General features: G+C 40.7%; 1 protein-coding gene and 1 pseudogene across 1 annotated transcript; one reads left to right on the top strand and one right to left on the bottom strand.

The window, feature by feature from the left end:
* The first annotated feature begins 515 nt into the window (after positions 1–515).
* Positions 516–3,083, top strand: LOC144463851 (5-hydroxytryptamine receptor 4-like; annotated as a pseudogene).
* Positions 3,084–4,951: 1,868 nt separating this feature from the next.
* LOC117260822 (NACHT, LRR and PYD domains-containing protein 1 homolog) lies at positions 4,952–15,658 on the bottom strand. Its single transcript, XM_078169285.1, has 12 exons — positions 15,410–15,658; positions 15,228–15,260; positions 12,088–12,340; positions 11,813–11,855; positions 10,194–10,318; positions 9,727–9,941; positions 9,381–9,631; positions 9,134–9,262; positions 8,165–8,297; positions 7,976–8,014; positions 5,936–6,220; positions 4,952–5,792 (listed from the first exon to the last, which is right to left on the bottom strand). The coding sequence occupies exons 2-11, from the start codon at positions 15,256–15,258 to the stop codon at positions 5,940–5,942; spliced, it is 1,500 nt and encodes a 499-aa protein (XP_078025411.1). The 5' UTR covers positions 15,259–15,260; positions 15,410–15,658; the 3' UTR covers positions 4,952–5,792; positions 5,936–5,939.
* Positions 15,659–18,465: the final 2,807 nt, after the last annotated feature.

The raw sequence follows: 18,465 nt of genomic DNA, 5'->3' as shown, positions 1-18,465 counted from the left end.
TGTTCATTTTTATCCGATGAGAAAAGACTAGAGGTGGGTGTTGCTTCTTTCAAGTAAAACGGTGTGCTGATTGAAGAGAGGGGCATAGTTCAAGCGTCTAAGGCAGGGGTGTCAAACTCATTTTAGTTCATGGGCCACATACAGCCCAATTTTGACTCAGATGGGCCGGACCAATTAAACCACTGCATAGTCAGTAACATCAGCTCCAATATTTTACCTTTTTCTGTGTAAGGAATTACATTCAGTAGACGACCATCCTTTTACAAAATAGCTGAACGGTCTGAGACGTCTTAAGAAAAATAGGTGCAATTTCAGTCTACATTTCACCTCCATTACATGTGCATTTATTCATACATTTCCTGATACAGATTCTTTTGAACTGAAGCTGCTGACTATTTTGCGCAGTGTTCAATATCTTTAAACATGGTCACGGTAAGTATTTATTGTCATATCAGAAAACTGTATTCTTGTCAGGGTGGAAAAGCCTCTGAAGCAGAATTTTACATGAAGTCAGCATGGAATCTATGGTCCAGCTCTGGCCCACAGGCCGTATGTTTGACACCCCTGGTCGAAGGTGAAGAGCAAACTATTCAGGGCAGTGGTTCTCAACCTTTCTTTTAAATAATGTGCCCCCTTTGAAATATTTCTTCAGCCATGTACCCCCTGAACAACATAAATTATTTTGGTGGAACAAATTAAAAAAAACAACACAGCACTGTGCTATCAGGGACTGATTTACTTAAAAACAACCTTGTAACTAAAATAAGACCTAAATGCTACATATGAAATGTTTAGAATCCATTCCGACCTTCAGAGCAAAACAAATTTTTGTCATCATGCAATAATGGCATTGTAGTTGCATTGCAATTTTTTTTTAGGAATTATGTGTGACTGATATTTTGATGCCTTCACATAGCCATGGCTGGAGGCAATATGTTTTTGGGTGTCCATCAGTCTCATTAAGTGAATGTGACATCTCAATAAGGCCTTGAAATTAAAGCCCCTTAAATCTGGCACAAACATCCGCTTTGACTCAACGATGAACTGATTAGATGACTGAATTTGGTAGTCAAAGGTCAGAGGTCACAAAACATAGTTTAGGCCATAACTCGTATGCTAACTATGACAACGTTTTACATCCAAAAGGTCAAAGGTCACCTTCATTGTGACATCATAATGTTCGGCAAAAACATGTTTTTGGTCATTATTCAACACCATAACTCAGGAACAGCTGGAGAGACAGATACTGAATTGGTGACACAAAATTTGGGTGGTCACCTTGAAACTGTGCTGACTGCACAGATCTCCGTGCTGCCATGTTGAAGATGTGCATGAAGCATCCACATTTTAGAATTTGTAGCTTCTTTGCAGCAACATCTATGTTTAAATCATTGCCTGCTGTCTTGGCTACATGTGAGTCTGAACAATCAAGAATGTAAAATTAAACTTGACTTGTTGGCCAAGGCATTCAACCACAAGGTGGTAATTCTAGCTTAAAATAACATTTAAAAAAAAAATCTCAAATACCCCCTGCAATACTCCAAAGTACCCCTAGGGGTGTGCTTACCCCCATTTGAGAAACATTGATTTCGAGGAACATTTCACATGAGAGGAGTAAATCCGAGGGTTAATTGCTGATATAGACAGAGACCTTCAATCCCAGCTCGGCTGTTATACATCTAACTGTAAACACCTCCTTGTTCTTTTATCTCACAGCTCGCTGACTCCTGCTGGTTGATCATTTATTCCTGATAGACCTTGTTTTGACAAAGGATCAATACCTGACATCTGCACACACACAGGAACAGGCAAAGAGTCTTGTGCACATCACAGAACACGCAGCTTCTTTTAGTCTGGTGCATTCCATCGACACCTGACACTTTGGGTGCCACTTCTGCTGAGCGCAGTTCTTGCTGGTCACCTTCGGTACATCCTCTATTTTTAATCTGAGCTGCGTGGCATTAGACTGATACGTAGCAGTGTATGATCCATTGTACTACCCTGCTCGAATGTCTCCCAGACGTGTCACCATGCTGCTAAAACTCTGTTGGATTCTGCCTCTGTTCATCTCCTCCATCTGCATCTCCTGCTGTGGAAAGCAGCAGCACACAGGATACTTAGACCTGTCTGGCCGTGTTTCATGTGCCCTACGCCTTTGCAATCTCTGCAATTTCTTCCTCATTCCCAAGGGTTTTATGCTGTCTGCCTATGGGAAAACCTTCAGAGCTGCCCAGAGACAAGTGAGGTGGATCCATGCAATCAGTCACCAAACTGGGCAGCTTCAGATCAACTCCATGAGGACTGGCTTAACTACATGAGTCCCAGCTTATATGGAAAGATATTCTCTGAAGAAGGAAAGGAAGGCTGCTCAGACACTAGGTCTGATTACTGGGGTCTTCCTGTTCTGCTGGCTTCCTTTCCTCTGTGTGAACATAGTCCATCCTCTGACGGGCTGCAGCGTCAGGTCCCTGGTCCTGGAGGCCCCCATGTGGCTCCAACATGCTAACTCCTCTCTGAACCCTTTCCTCTATATTCAGCAACAAATGTCATCATGTATTTGTAGCCATCTTAGACTGTGGGATTCTCATGTCCCACAATGCAATTTGATGGCATCTTTCATTAGACTCTCCTGTCCTGGTAAAGCCAACATCTTTGAAAACTATACATCCCTGTTTGTCACGCTGTCAGGCTTTCTGTTAGAAATATTTATAGTCAAGGCCCAAGATAACCCTGATGTCATCATCAGAGTAGTTTTGCAGTCTTTGAAAAGCTCCCTCCAGAATCATAGATAATATTAGACAACTGCTTGATAGGCAGGGTTGTGGTGATATTTGTTGACAGTACCAGAGTGCACCTATTGAGAGAGAGGGAGGGCTGCAGCCAGCAGCTGTGCAACAAGCGAAAATGTAACCAGATGGGGCAATTGTGCACCATCATTGTGCATCAATTAAAAGTGGTTATTTTTGCAACAGACAGGCTCAGATTAGTATTGTAACTTTCATCTCTTTATTTTTTGCTCGATCCAGTCTCTTTATTATTGTGTCTAAGTCCAGCTCAAGAAGAAGACTCATTCAGAAATCTGACAAGGTGTGACTTGTTGCAGGAAGTGAAATGCTGGAAATGTGAGTAAAATAGAACAGTGTGTTGTGTGTGCCTAGAGTTATCTAAAAAAATTTCAAATTGTGATTTGTGATATTGGGCTTTATAGATAAAATTGATTGATCGATCTATATAGGAGAACAAAAACAAATTTGGGACCAACAGAGCAGTATCGCGCAGGTTGTCCATTGTATGTCCTGTTAGTAAGTGGTAGTATTTAGCTGTGATTCCTCTGGGGACCGCAGTTTGGGTATATGGGTGCCATTCTGACTCATAAAGCAAACTTGCTGAAAGGGGACGTCACGCTGTATTCACTTAAAACTGTTAACAACTTTTTACAATCTGTTCACAGAGGACCAAGCTCAGGACCCATAACACCTGCAGTTAACTATTTGTCATTGTTTTTTCTGGCCCATACCGTAGCTGCTAGTGCACCCCCACTAATTTTAGATGCAGTTTGTTCTGGAACCAGGCCTGTGTTATCGTCATCAATGCTAGTTAGCTAGCTAGCATTAATATAAGGGGAGCGTACCTATGTTCCCTGGGTTCTATGTTCCCCGGGTCCTATGTTCCCCGCTTTGTATGGGACCCCAAAAGGGTCCTACGTTCCCCGCTTTGTATGGGACCGGGGAACATAGAACCCTTTTTAATAATAAGGGTTCTATGTTCCCCGCTTTTCCCCAAAAGGACCCGGGGAACATAGGCCCTTTTTTTTTAAAAAGGGTCCTAACCCCTAACCCCTTTTTCTCAAAAGGGTCCTATGTTCCCCGGCAACAGCGGGGAACATAGGACCCTTTTTTTTTAAAAAGGGTCCTAACCCCTAACCCCTTTTTCTCAAAAGGCTTCTATGTTCCCCGGCAACAGCGGGGAACATAGAAGCCTTTTTCTTAAAAAGGCTTCTATGTTCCCTGGTCCCATACAAAGCAGGGAACATATTTCCTTTTGGGGTAAGCGGGGAACATAGGACCCTTATTTTTTTAAAGGGTCCTATGTTCCCCAATCGGGGAACATAGAACCCGGGGAATATAGGGATGACCCCTAATATAAGCCAACACATTGGCTAGTCTGAGGTGGGCATGGGCCTGGTTTTATTTGTTGTGGCATTTTTAAGATGATTTGCTTGGGAGTAAGCAACAAGCCTGAATAGCTTCATGCATGAGAGTTTATTCTCTACAGAGAAGGCACAAAGTGAGGCTCAAAGCTCAGAGTTTGTGCCCAGAACAGTGAATACAGGGCATCTTTATACTTGCACTCAGATGACAAGATGATGAGAAATCAATTGTAGCTTTCTTGGGCTTTCCTGATTTAATTATGTTCTCTTGATTACATCAGAGAAACATACCTTTTGCAACATGTTAGGTAATCAGCTGTATCTGTTAGACAGTCAATGGACTGTCTTTGAAGATGAGATTACAGTGAATGTAAATCTCTTGATGTCAAGTAACGACCGATGTCTACAAAAGGGGAATGCAAAGGTCACACACTTACAAACACATAGGAAAAATGAAACAATGTAAGCGTATGCATCAAGAAGACAAAAGTTCCACCACACATCATCATTTAACTAACGTTGCATCTTCATAAACTTTGACCTGTTAAGCAGTTCGAAAAAGTTAAAATATGTTTTGCTGCCTTTTCATCTTAACTAGTTAACAGTTAGCTTCTGAAAAAAATAATACAATTCACTGTGCAGCTCAGAGGCTACCAGTAGTACCGGCAATCTTTAAGGTGGAATGTTAACACACCTCAATATGACAACTTTCACCATTCTGCTTCTTTTTATCTGCTTACTCTGGGCTGTATCAGTGAGAGACAACAACACAGTCAGCATGTTGACACAAGGATAGAAGAGTTTAAGCACAGACTAGCAGCCACTTTATTTTCCTTCACCTTACAAGTAAGATTCATACAAATACCAGAAACAACATGAATTATATTTTCATTCACAGACATTTTTCCACACGTAGTAAAGACAAAACTTAATGACCCATCAGTAAATATCCAAAATTGACCTTAATTAACAAAAAAAAAAAACCAGCCAAAAAAAACAGTGCCCTCCCTTTTTGTTCACGTGAATGATTTGTTGTTTATCATCTACATTTACACATTATCAGCAGACACAGTTTCAGTCCACACAAGAAATAAATCCAGCGTTAGTATTATACTCTCTTTTTAAATATGTTTTAGTCTTAACCTTCTCCTAATATCAAGCTCTTAAGCTGCTTAATGCTCCACTGTGTTCACCACTTAGTTGTGTGTAGGAGAACTACAGTGGCCAACGCAAACACACAATGGCCCTGACGAGAGCAGGTGTTTGGTTTCTCTGTTCTGGGCGACTGGAGAACAACATGGACGACTCTGTGGAAGAGGACCTACTCTGTATGTAGATATAAATGGCTCATTCAGGCAATGAAAACACAACCTAGTTTCAGGTGATTATACTCTATGAATTAGATTCCATTTCTGCCAATATATCCCCCTAAATCCTACACACTGTACACTTAATACAAGAATACTCATCAGTGCAGCACTGATCAAGTTCTTAAGAGTTGATTTAACATATTAACAGCTCAACCATTGATCATGTCTGTCACCTGATATGACTTTTAGTGCAGAATGAATTAGGAGTGTCTTCATTCTTCATTTCTTTCTATCAGCAGCAGGGTTGAGTTTGGGTTTCTCTCCTTCAGTCTCTGCAGGAAAACCAAAATATACATCAATGCCATCAGATAATTGTTCAAAATAATATTTCACTGTGCACTAAACTGACATATGAATAAGATCAAGGCCTCCCTCACTCATGAACATTGGCCAGCCCTGCTGAGACAGACCTTACCTGACTACACAGGTAGGCCAGAGGGCAGCCCCAGATCAGCACAAAGCATAGGGTCTCTGCTTTGAAGGTGAGTTAACAACTTCCTGCTGGCTTTGCGTCCTTTCATCCGTATCATGTCGATGAGGCGGCGTGCCCTGTTTGCACTGGTACTGTTGTCCTGAAGTATCGAGTCTTTCTCCCCATCATTCAAGACACCATCCTCCAACAGATCATCCAGCAGCTGGTTGATAAGCTCTGTGGACACCCTGTTCACAAGTCTAGGCCTCAGTCTGGCAAGCTCCTTGTCTAGAGGAAAAAAGTGGGAAAAGAAAAAAAATAACAGGGTTGGACCTAAATACTGGATTGTTCAGATTGTCACTTATCTGGTGGGTATTCAGTTTCCAATTTTGGGTGTTTTTTTCCCCTTTTTTTTGAGGAACAACAAAAAGAAAATTATAAATAAAAATAAATCACAGGGTTTCCCATACATTGATTTATTTGTGATGGTCCACTACTTTATCAATATTGACTGCCACTATTTTCTATTTTCTGTTTGTTTACTATTTCAAATGGGTAAATGGGTTGTTTCATTGCAGAGCTACACACAGCATATTAATTCACCCAGCTCCTCCTTGCCCTGCTCCCTCTCTGTCTTTATGACAAGAGCTCTGCACCGGAGACAGTTGGGCTAACTGTTAGCATCACATGGCTAAGGGCTTGGGTACATGCAGTGTTTTTAACCACCTGGAAAACACGATGTCGATCGGCAGGCATTGTTTTTTAAGTGTTTCTGAGGCCTAAAATGTTGTTTCCGTTATATGGGTAGCCTTGATAAAAAATAAATTTAAAATAGCAACTGCTTCTCCATATGAGTCATAGACTCATATTTAGGGAAGAAAGGGATACTATCTAACGGCTGTGATTGGTTGTTCCTCATCACATCACGGGGTGTGTGTTGCTGGTTCCAAAGGTGGAACGTTTTTTATCTTAGGGTGCAGCCGTTACGCCCTGAAAAACAGACGCTTGAGAATGCCTGTGTGCTGCGACAGCATCACTCTCCCTTTTGAGTGCACCTTCCACGTGTCTCCATTGACATTATATTCAAGGGGGCAAAGAAACACAGGATGTGTGCGGGCCCTAGTGTTAACGATTATTGACAGCTTTAACGACAGAGATGAGCCATTTCAGTGTCGGTGTGAGTTTGTTGGAACTGTTTAACAGCTCGGTATTGGATGTTAGCCGCTGCTGCTGTGGTAGCTTGTGCTAAGGGGCAGACGCACTGAACATTTGCCAGGAGAACAGCTCTGGAGATGTTCCTTCAGCCCTGCGTCTAACCTGCGTAACAGACAGGCTAAATCTTATGATCTCAAATCCTACATTTGTGGAGCTAGTGTACTGTTTCTGCACTTGTGTTTTACAGCCCTTTGTCAGACATCATCTCAAATTTGGAGCCTGTTATTATGACCACCCACCTCCACCCCAGCCCAATTTTCAAATATTCATTGTTGATTACTACCAAAGCCCAAAAAATGCTATTTGGGAAAGGGCTGCAATGATTAGTCAACTAATTGATGACTAATCGACTATTAAAATAATCGGCAACTATTTTAGTAGTCGACTAATCCGTTTGAGTCATTTTTCATAGAAAAGTACTATAAAAGTACTCCAAAATACTTTTGTTGCAGCTTCTTACGTTCAAATATTGGCAGCTTTACACACTCTCCCATGATGTTGAACTAAAACCCTTTGGCGTGAGTACAAAACAAGACATTAAATGACAATAATTTGGGGGTTTGGGAGAGACAGACCGACATTTTTCAACATTTTAACACATTTTTTGATAAAATGATTAGTCGACTAATTGAAGAAATAATCAGTAGATTAGTCGCCAATGAAAATAATCGTTAGTTGCAGCCCTAATTTGGGACGCCAATTTTTTTTCCAAGAATGACAAAGGCATGACCCACCCTACTCTTTTTCTGACTGGCTAGTGCTCGTTGCCTTCCTTATATTTCATACATGTGTATTTCTACTGAGTATTCATCACATATTATGTCTTACCATATATCACCTGAACATCACCAGTGTTTTGATAGTCATCTGAAATAAAATCCAGATAAACAATATGTAAATTTTATGTTCTACATTCACTAGACAAGACACTTAATTTAAGCCATTTTAGCTAAACAAGAATGATATACAGGTGCCGTAAATACACACATCACAGAATATCATTTCATCACCACTGACCTTTTCGCATTGCACAGGTCCACACTTGTCCACTTGTTTCGTGTCTGAGTCCGAGCTCGAAATTACTGTCAGGATCGACAATGAACACTTCAAAGAAGTTTGGGTCACACCATTCATATATGAGCTTTAATTTCTGTGACAGAAATATATAAAAGGGGGAAGGAGCAGAGTTAGACTTTGTGCTGAGGTCAATTTTTAAAATGTGAGAAGTTACACGCCTGAAGAAAAATGTGCTGATATCTTCAGGTGGCAAGCCACAGGAGCTGTATTTTACCAAAACAATGCAATGACAGGACATGATGACGCCTCTGCTCTGCTCAGTGTGCCTGTATTCCTGGCTGTTTTTCTGTTTCAGGATGCGGGTCAAAGAAGAGGGTCGTCATTAACCTCATGAGCCACATCAGGGCCTGGCCATGATATAGAAGCTCACCACCTACCAACAGAGCCTCCCTCTTCGTTTTCACCGTTCGGTTACTTATTGTTATTTTGTAAATAAATGAGCTCTTATAAGTATTTGTTCACTCGTCTCATTTCCCATCATTGTTCCAGCCTAAGAGCCGGGATTAACATTATCTTTTAGAAAATGTTGACATTTTGGAAAACGTGCTTGATCTGGCTGGTAAATCAGAACACAGTTAGCTTAGCTTAAACACTGAAAGCAAGGGGAAGCAGCTAGCATGACCGTGTTAATCCTTATGTTTGTCCATGAGTTTCATCCTTAAATAAAACGCAGTGTATTTAACAAGTTGTCATTTTACGAGAGATAATACAGACTGTTAGTTAGCTTTAGAAGGTGCTGGTCAGCAGATTCTGTAACCTTTGGACAGAGCCAGGCTAGCTGTTTCCTCCTGTTTTCAGTCTTTATGCTATGCTAAGCTAACCATCTCCTGGCTTTAGCTTCATATTAGTCCATTTTATTATTTATTTTATAACAATTAAATCAATAAGTAAATACAGTCCAAACTTTACCTTGGGGTAAATTTCTGCAGTGTCCATATCAGCTGTGAGGATGAAATAGTCGCGCATTTTCAGGGATTTTACTGGGTAAGGCTTTTGGATCACTCTGCATCCACTGGATAATTCCTTGTTCTGTATTTTCTGTGGGAGGAAAAAAAGACATCATCAGCACAAAGATGCTTCAAGGTTACAGCAGCCAACATTGCTGACTGTGTTTTGAAGTGTGAATCAACATGGTGCCAGTAAGATATGTAATCACCTCTTCTAGAGCCGGATCACAAGGGATCACATAGACATGCAGTGTGAGGGATGTTTTGGTGGTCTTGTATATTAACACTTTACAGTGAATTCTCACGGAGAAGCCGGCTCTCATCAGGATTCCTCTTGGAGAGAAAGCTGGCTGAGACAACTTGACATGGGATGATGTGACCTCAGACACTTGTTCCACAATGTCTCCACATGTATCTATGTGGAGGACTGCAAACTTGTCTAAAACTGTAGGGTTGTCTTCTGCACAAAACACATGTGTATAAAGGTTTTTAAAGACATACATCAAACATTACTGAGGTTGTTACATCTTGTTTTCATCGTATGATGTTGCTTACCTGTGCAGATCCAGTGTGGCAAATGTGCTTCATCTAACTTTCCAGCAATGACTGTAATGTCCAGTAGGGGACCTCCAGGGATGTACTGCTTGGTTTCCAGTCTGTCTGCGTGCCCCTCCCAAGAGCAAAACTGGTACTTGAAGCTGACCTTTTCCTTACAAACCCAGCGCAAGCCAGACACACTGCATTCAAAGGCACCTGCTTCAGACTGCAGGCTAATTCATGAAAGGGAAAACAAGTATTGTAAGTTTGGGTCTCCTTTGGGCTAGAATATTGTTAGATCAGAAATATTGTTAATGTAAACAGAAAACAAAATCTGCCTTGTTTTAATTTGCTGTGAAATGTAACAATACCACGATAATTGTAATTATGTATTGGCATCAATGTTAAAACACCGAAAAAGATCGTAGTTTTCCTTCTGTGAAAATGTGTTTGCTGTGCCAAAGTATTTGAAGACATTTTTTTACCTGTAAATTGGAGCATCGTCTGCATCCACACAGTTCACTTCAGGCTCAAGTTTAATCCAGTCATGCTCAGGGAACAGATCACTTCCGGTTGCCCCCACACTCAAAAGAGGATCATTGTGTGACATCTGAAACAGGTTAAAGTAATAACTTACTGTAGATTCACAGTATATTTGAAACAGTAGTACAGCTGATACTTTTGTTGTGGTGAGATAAAAAGAGTCTTGTAAGGTTCTGTATGTGACATTCAGAGCATTAATGTAGCGGCAATCAACTATTTGCTGTGTAAAGATTTTAAAGAGTAATGACGTCCTGAGCAGAGAATGAAGTCACGCTCACTCAATGTGCTGTTATTCGAGCTTCTCTGTACTTTGTTGTGGTCGACGGTCCTGTTGTGAGTGCTGTTAAATGCATGTTGGGCCCTACACCACCTTTAAAAAGACCCTTAAACAGTGGTTGAAAACAAGCCAGACCTGCTCTCATGGGTAACCTCTTCGTTTTTTCTATTTTGCATATGGACTTTTAACCTTTATGTGAATTGGGACTTATTTTTTGTGTAAGATTTCTACATGTTTTATCCATTTGTCATGGTGTATTGTCTGTATGTTTTCTTTATGACACCTGCCTTAGGACAACAGATGCAATTTAGCAACTGTGCTAACTCCGGCATATTTATATTGATGCTTCTTGCTGACATGTTGATTAATGTGCATTGTCCTAATCAATTAAATAAATTTTTTAAAAAAATTTAAAAAAAAGACCCCGAATCACAGATATGCTCTGAGTGTCACATACGACTCTAAAACTACAGGAGGTAACTTTATGAAAAGACTGTTGTCACATTGGCTGAAACTGTCACAACATATACGAAGTATTAGAGACAGATAGTCTGTGAAAAGATTATGTCCCTCCTCCTCCCATTGCCTCTGGTGGCATTTGCTACAATCTACCACAGTGCACCAAAAACTACAAATCAGACCCAAGGAGTGTCTTTTTTTTTTTTTTAAGATATTTTGAGGTCTGTCTGTATTGGACAGGCCAGGATAATTGTGAAGAGGGGAGAGGGAGGATGACATGCAGCAAAGGGTTGCAGCAGGGACACTGTCTTTGTACATGGGACACCTGCTCTACCTACTGAGCTACTGGGCACCCGGAGTCTCTAACGTAGCTGTCAATTTTGTCAATCACTTCATGAACTGCAGTCAAACTGTCAGACTTGACAGCACTGATCAAATCTGAATCAAAATTCTGTTACTCCCTATTTTCATAAACATATTTTAGTGTACTGTTTAGCTGTAAAATAAAAAAAGTTTATGACCTGACCACTATGGTGGAAACAGTCAACTGCAGTCACAAGCACCGCCCACTAGGCGGACCAGCTCTCTCATTTTACAGCTAACCAGTACATTCAAATATGTTCCTGAAAACATTTGAGGTGAAAAACAGGCAATGCAGAAACAGAGTCTTAATATTGTATTTATATATTGATATTTTAACTGTTGACTCTTGATTGTAATCATCAATCCATGCATGTCAAAATTAAAATAAAAGTAGATGCAAAGCACAAACAACCTGCTGCAGAGGGCAAAAAGGATGCTTTAGACAGCTGAGGATCTACTCACATGGACTGGTTCTGGGTCAATAATCCCACGCTGTGCATCAAGTCTGAAATAATAAAGGATAATTGATTATATTTACTGATGGCCCTTGCAGTCTGTTTCTCCAGTTGGCTTAAGGAAACATACATTTTATTTATTAATTTACTCATTTTAAGTATAGAGATTAGCGTCACTGATCAAGGCAGAGACGGCAGTGCTACACATCTGAAAAAAAATCTATGTACACAAAGTATCAGTTGCAAATAAAGAAAGCCCAAAGTAAAAGCCTGTGAGTTTACGGTAACGTCTCCTCGGTGAGAAGATGAGGCTCCAGTCTCTCAATGATGCTGAAAAAGATTTCTTTGTCTCCAGCAGTTTTCAGATGACCATCGAGGAGTTCCTTCATCTTCTCCGCCGAGGTTGGGAGAGCACTGATTTTATCATAACTGTCCTGTTGAATAACTCCCTTGGTGAGGAGCTCATCCAAAATTGGTTCAACGTTGCTCACACCATGGATCAGCTTAGCTCTATTTTTTCTCACAAAGATCTCCCCTGCAGAAAAAGACAAAGATAAATAACTCATTGTTGATTTATTGGATTCACTGCAAAATACTAAACATACTTTTGAAAGAACAAAGGTAGGCTAATATTTTCAAACTGTGAATTTTGGAGTTAAAAAACTGCATCTATGTACAAACATTTAGCCTAATGTTAAATTCAAAAACTTTTCATTTCCCATAATAGATCCTTCAACAAAGGTCCCTGGTCGGACTGAAACCATTTTGCAAATCAAGATAGCACCTTAACCTATGGGGTACTGAAGTGCATCACAAAACTGTGTTAAGATTTTTTTTCCTACAACATTTTTCAGGCAACAAACAAATTTAATAAGAATTCAGAACATGAAGATGCCGGGGGATATCAAGCAGAGCCCAAAAAAGGTGAAAAATACAACAGAAACAAATAAGTAGAAATAATAACATATAAATAAAATCAAAAGGAGAAAGAGAAAAGATAATAGATTTTTTTTTTAAAAATAGACTTAAGATATAAATTTAAAAACAACAAATCAAAACAAATTTTTCTGGATCCTAAACTTTTACAGTATATGAACGAGCAATTATAGATCTCAGCTAGCTCAATGCAAAAAAATGTATTGCATTATTATGGAAAGGGATTTATAGACCAAGGATTACTCAGTGGACAAAGCAGATGTTATCAAGTCTCCCATTAGAGAGAATAACTTACGTATTAAACAGCATTCGTTTGAATTTATATGGGGACCCTTCATAGATGTTGTAAAGGATTTAGATTTAACAGGTGACGTGAGTGAGTAGGTTCCATGGACGATGCAGTTTTCAAGTTTATAATTTATTTTCAAATCATTCTGTTTTGCAATTTTTTTTTCTAGACATCTGGATTTAACATATGTCACAATTAATATACTCCATTTTATGAGTACTATTTTGAGACATGACATTTGGAGATTTTTACTGGCTTGAACAGGAGCATAACTGTTTGTTTTTGTTTGTTTGTTTGCGTTTAAGTATGTTTGTTGTTGTTGCTGTTTTTGTGATAATGCAGCAGGCCTTTATATTTACAAACATTGTATGAATGAAAAGAGGCTGTATCTTATAATGTTGAAAAATACATAAAAATATTGTGGCAATAATAATACTATAATGCATGGTGAAGGTAACTGGAGACCATGCAGTATAATGTTGAGGGTACGACATAACTGCGTTCATGTTGTCTGAAATAAGAAGTGTTTTCATATATTGTTGGGTTTCTTTTAAGAACAATTTTCAGCAGGGCTTGACTTTAGTACCTTTGCTCTTATAAATATGGAATATGATGAGCACAAAACAAATTCAGGAAGGATATGATCAACAATGAAAACACTAATATCACACCAAACATAAGGTATCCTACATGAGAGCAGCTCCAATGTAAGTGAAAGGTACTAACAACCCTCAAGCAACAAAAGAGTCAACATTAAACTTTAAAAAAAAAAAAAAACTTTAGCTTGGGAATATTTCTGTAAAAGCGCAAAGAAAATTAATACTTTAACTTTGTTGTTAGACATTTCTGAGGTGAACTTCTTCTGTTAATTTCTTCTAATAAGACTCATTTCTTTAAAAAATTACAGCCTTTGAAGGAACAGCAAAGGAAAACAGAGGGAATTTTAAACATTTTGTGTCACCTGGCGGACTTTTGGCAGCAAACGAGTGGGTAGCTCTGGGTGCCGACAAAATGCAAGGGAAATCAAATACTGCTCATTTGCATATAGCACCCACGCTGCAACAATACAAAGTTGCATCAAAAATCTTACTTAAGTAAAAGTACAAAATTATTACCATCAATATATAGTTAAAGGCGCTGTATGTAAGAATGTGGCCAAAACGGTTACTGCACTCAAATTCAAAATACTGTCGCGAGTCGTGTCCGCCCCCCCCTCCCCTACAGATTCGAGGTTGCTGGACAGCGGCACGCTGGAGACTGATTTGTTTGTCCACGGGCAGCTGCCGTGGCAGGGCTGCGTCGCCGCGTCCTTGATCTTCGGTTTTCCAGCGGACCGTTCGAGTAAGTCCGGCTTCTCTGCTGCTAACGGTGCTGCCGAGATACAGCGGAGGAGGAGCCGGCTGCTAATGCATTGTACCGGGATACTGCTAATGCTGCTTGCCGTGCTGCTGTAGCTCAGTCGTAACTGATGCTGAGACTCTACTGACTGTGTGACTGGTAGACGGCGGCCAAAACACAAATTCAAAAAATAAACATGATTTGCGGACCGTAAAATTTTTTTTTAAATGCGAATATTCTGGCTGTACTATTGTTGTAGTGAGATCAGTATGTTATATGAACATTATTCCTTAGTCTCTGTGACATATTAGGAGGATTTTACGACTATTTGCTTTATATTTCTTACATATAGCTCCTTTAAAGTACCAAAAGTAAAAGTACTCATTATGCAGAATGGACCATTTCAAAATTATATCTATTACATAACTTAATTAAAATTATTGAGTAAGTGAGCTCAGTAAACAGCAGTCACACAGCAGTCACATAGCAAATTGAGTACACAATATAAAAGAATGCCTCTTAACATTCACCTTTGCAAGTATGTTAGTGCTACAGTTGACATATCATTAGGAGGTAAAACAATAGCCCCTTTAACACTACCTGTTCAAGGCGGGCATATTACGCCATTATTCCGCCTCGCCATTTTTTATAAAAGGTAAAATTGCAGAATGGGGGGGCAGAGTTGTCTCGCCTCTAAGCCGTCTGGGTAAAAGGGACCAGCGGCAGGACAAAACAGACGGAACAGGTGTGATGTTTTGATGATGTTTAATGTGTGCAACCCACAACTACAGTGAAAACAGTGCAGTCAGTTTCATCAATCAAATAACGTCTCAAGAGAACAACAACAAAAGAGACTCACCCGTTCCGGGATAAGAAGACGATGCTCCCATGGCTGCCAAAATGAGAAAAATGTTAAAAAATGTTGACAGCTGCCTTCCTAATCACGTTCTTTTTCTCTTTCCTTTCAGTGCATGCTGCAGTTGCAATTGACGACAAGGGATACGTCCCAAGTCCCTTCATTTTATACAGCTAACTCCTTACTTGAACCGGAAGTCGTTCGAGGTCCGCCATCTTTAAAGCCGTCTCATGTCTCTTGGGCTCAATCCCAAACCACTCCCTACCCACTACCACTTCACTACCGAGTGTCACTCCAAATCAAGATACACTCGCAGCTGTGGAGGGCACTCTTGATTAAGGGGAAGTGTATGAAAGAGAAGCCAAACAGATGATGGGACGCCCTCGCCACTCTACCGGAAGAAGGAAGCAGATGTAACCATGGATACCGACAGACGCTTTGTGAAAGCAAAATAGAGCAACATGGCTATATAAAAAAACATTTAAATATTAATTAAACTGAGATACATTAAAAATAAACTTGGATAAGTCAGAAAAGAGATACAGTGCAGTGTAATCAAAGTAATTAACTTGTTCATATTTTCTAGACACAGTTTACACATTCACAAATTAATTCATCTGGGCAATCTTACCTCCATCCCATTCCTCTTTTTAGTGAAGAGACTCTCATTTTTAATCTGTAGATCGATTAACTGCTTTGTTTTTTCTTCTGTCCCTGTGAACACAGATTTTTTTTTTTTTAAATCATGAGAATGGGATGAGGAATTTTTTAGACAGTTTTAAATAGTTTATTTAAGCATATGGACATGGAGGTTTTCATCTTTTGACACCAAACATTCTGTGAGTTTGTTTGAGACTGTAAAGTCAGGGTGAGGAAAACAAATGTGTGTGTTTGATCTAAAATATTTTACAAAGTAGAAAGACGGAACTCTTACATTTGTACGTTGTTTCCTCCATTGTGATGTTGCGCTTCCTGCTGGGCTCATCAGAAGTCTGCACTGATGCACACTCGCTATCTAAGGGCTGAGCAGTCCACTGGCACTCAGCGGTAATTGGTTTGGGACGGCCCTTAATATGGCGAAGCGCCGTGTGACCACGCAAACGGAGGGGGAGTGAATAGGGTGAGGGGATAGGGGCCGGTTTGGGATTGGGCCTTAATCAGCAATCCTCGCTCCTCACTCCTAACTCCTGACTCCTTGCATGTTTTCCTAAGTGGGAGAGACTAAACAGTTAGGTAAGGTGGCTAGGTTAGGTGGTTAGCAGTAATTTTAAGGGACATGGGACGTACCCAACGTACATACTGTTGCATGGAGGATGCATACAGGTGGGGCATACTACTTTTTCAGCATTGCACTTTGAACTTTGACCCTCTTGCTCAAATATCCTTATCCTTATTTAAAGCCCAACTTGCAGGTTGGAGACCATGGTGAATAAATGTGAAGGAAAATGATGTAGAAACTTGATTTAAAAAAAAACAAAACAAAAAAACATATACGCACTACAGTAGCATTTGGGGTCATTTTTGTGAGAGAATTTTGCTTCCTCATATTAAAACCCACTACCCGGAAGTTAGTTAGTTCAATTGAGTGTAACATTAATAGGCTCATTCGAGATAAACTGTGCCTCGCCTGGAAAGTAGACGAGGGCAGGCGGCCGCAGTTTCAATTTCCCGACAGTTTCCAGCAGCCTTCAGTCCGTACAGGAAGTCACAGACACACCAACATCCTGTCTGGCATGATGTCAATTCATTAAAAAAGTGATCAGACCCATATATCAGTTTGTTTTCAGTCTCCAGTTGTTTTAATTATGATAGATTCATTTATTAAAATGCTTTACAGGTGATATGTAGTTTATGTTGGTTTATCCTCCATTTGACATGAACTCTCCTGTAAATCAGCATCATATCAGTTTGACCTGTCCCCTCAACTACACAGGCTAAATAAACTGTGTTTGACTATAAGGTTAATATTTTCAGAAGAAAAAAAATACAAGACAACAGCTTTCATTAAGGCTCAGTCAGATACAGTCAGGGCTTCATATCTGATGTTATTTTAAGAATCTTCACATCCCACTGACCACAAGTCTCTGTGTTGCTAAATACTTAAAAAGTCCAGTGTTAATATACAGTAGACTCTGTATCTAAAACGCCATCTTGTTGAGTTGACATCTGAACCAATCAGCTGTTAGATCAGGTGAGAGCCAGGCGGTGCAGTCGGTGGAGAGCAACTGCAGCGCCTGGCTCTAAAAACTGTGCGCCGATCGCCGGTGATCGAATCTGCGCAGGCCTGGCTCATCTCGAACGAACCTATTAATAAACATGGATCCCAGTACTAGTTTTGAGACTGAAGAGGTTGAAAATGTACATTCATATGCATATGATGGCCCACAGGCTTATAATTATGAGCCTGCTAGGCGTCCAAGAGACCAGGAACAGATCAGGGTTAGGAGAAATAACGGCCACAGGAGAGAAATAGAGCTGTGGTGCGAGGAGAACCAGTGGAGAACTGGGCAGGTGTCTTGGTGAGCGACCAGCATTAGCCAACGACAGCTAACCATGTCTAAGGCTGTGTTCACATCACAACATTAAGTTTGCCATCACGTATTAGGTTATAACAAAGCTACCAATAGTTCTGCCAGTATTAGATAACTAATGCTACTTACCCATAACAGAAACTAATGCGCAAATATCAGCTTGTATCAGACGTATCTTGCTATGCGTGTTATAACTCCGCATTACGGTGTATTGATGTCCGCAGGGGGGAGAGGGAGAGCGAGAGAGAGGTAAGAAGATTTCCTGATAATTTTTTGTATAATAGGCGCTTGTGTGGGAACTGACAGCCCATGTCCTCAGCTGTGGAGAGTATGTGCTGCAGGGAGTTGGATGCCTTCTGGGCTCTGGTGGAGAATCTGACCAGACCAGACATAACATGCCTCACACTGCCCATCAACCCTCACGCGCCCGCTCCCCTCTCAAACACGGAGACCTCCCTCTCCCTGGAGCCCGCCCGCCCTCGCACATACCCCTGAGGCTCGTGTCAACCCGAGCCACAAACAGCTCCGGTGCCGCGGCGCTCATTTTGGACAGGAGGATTATGTTCTTGGCGGAGCCCGCCCGCCCTCGCACATAGGCCTACCCCTGAGGCTCAGGTCTCCGTCTCCGCTGAGAGCCCCAGACCGCGGAGAGGGAGACCTGAGCTTCACTGGTATGTGCGAGGGCGGGCGGGCTCCGCCAGGAACATAAT

The sequence above is a fragment of the Epinephelus lanceolatus genome, chromosome 7 (assembly GCF_041903045.1).
Source record: "Epinephelus lanceolatus isolate andai-2023 chromosome 7, ASM4190304v1, whole genome shotgun sequence".
Classification (NCBI taxonomy): domain Eukaryota; kingdom Metazoa; phylum Chordata; class Actinopteri; order Perciformes; family Serranidae; genus Epinephelus; species Epinephelus lanceolatus.
The sequence above is the reverse complement of the archived record's forward strand: the minus strand, read 5'-3'. Positions and strand labels throughout refer to the sequence as shown.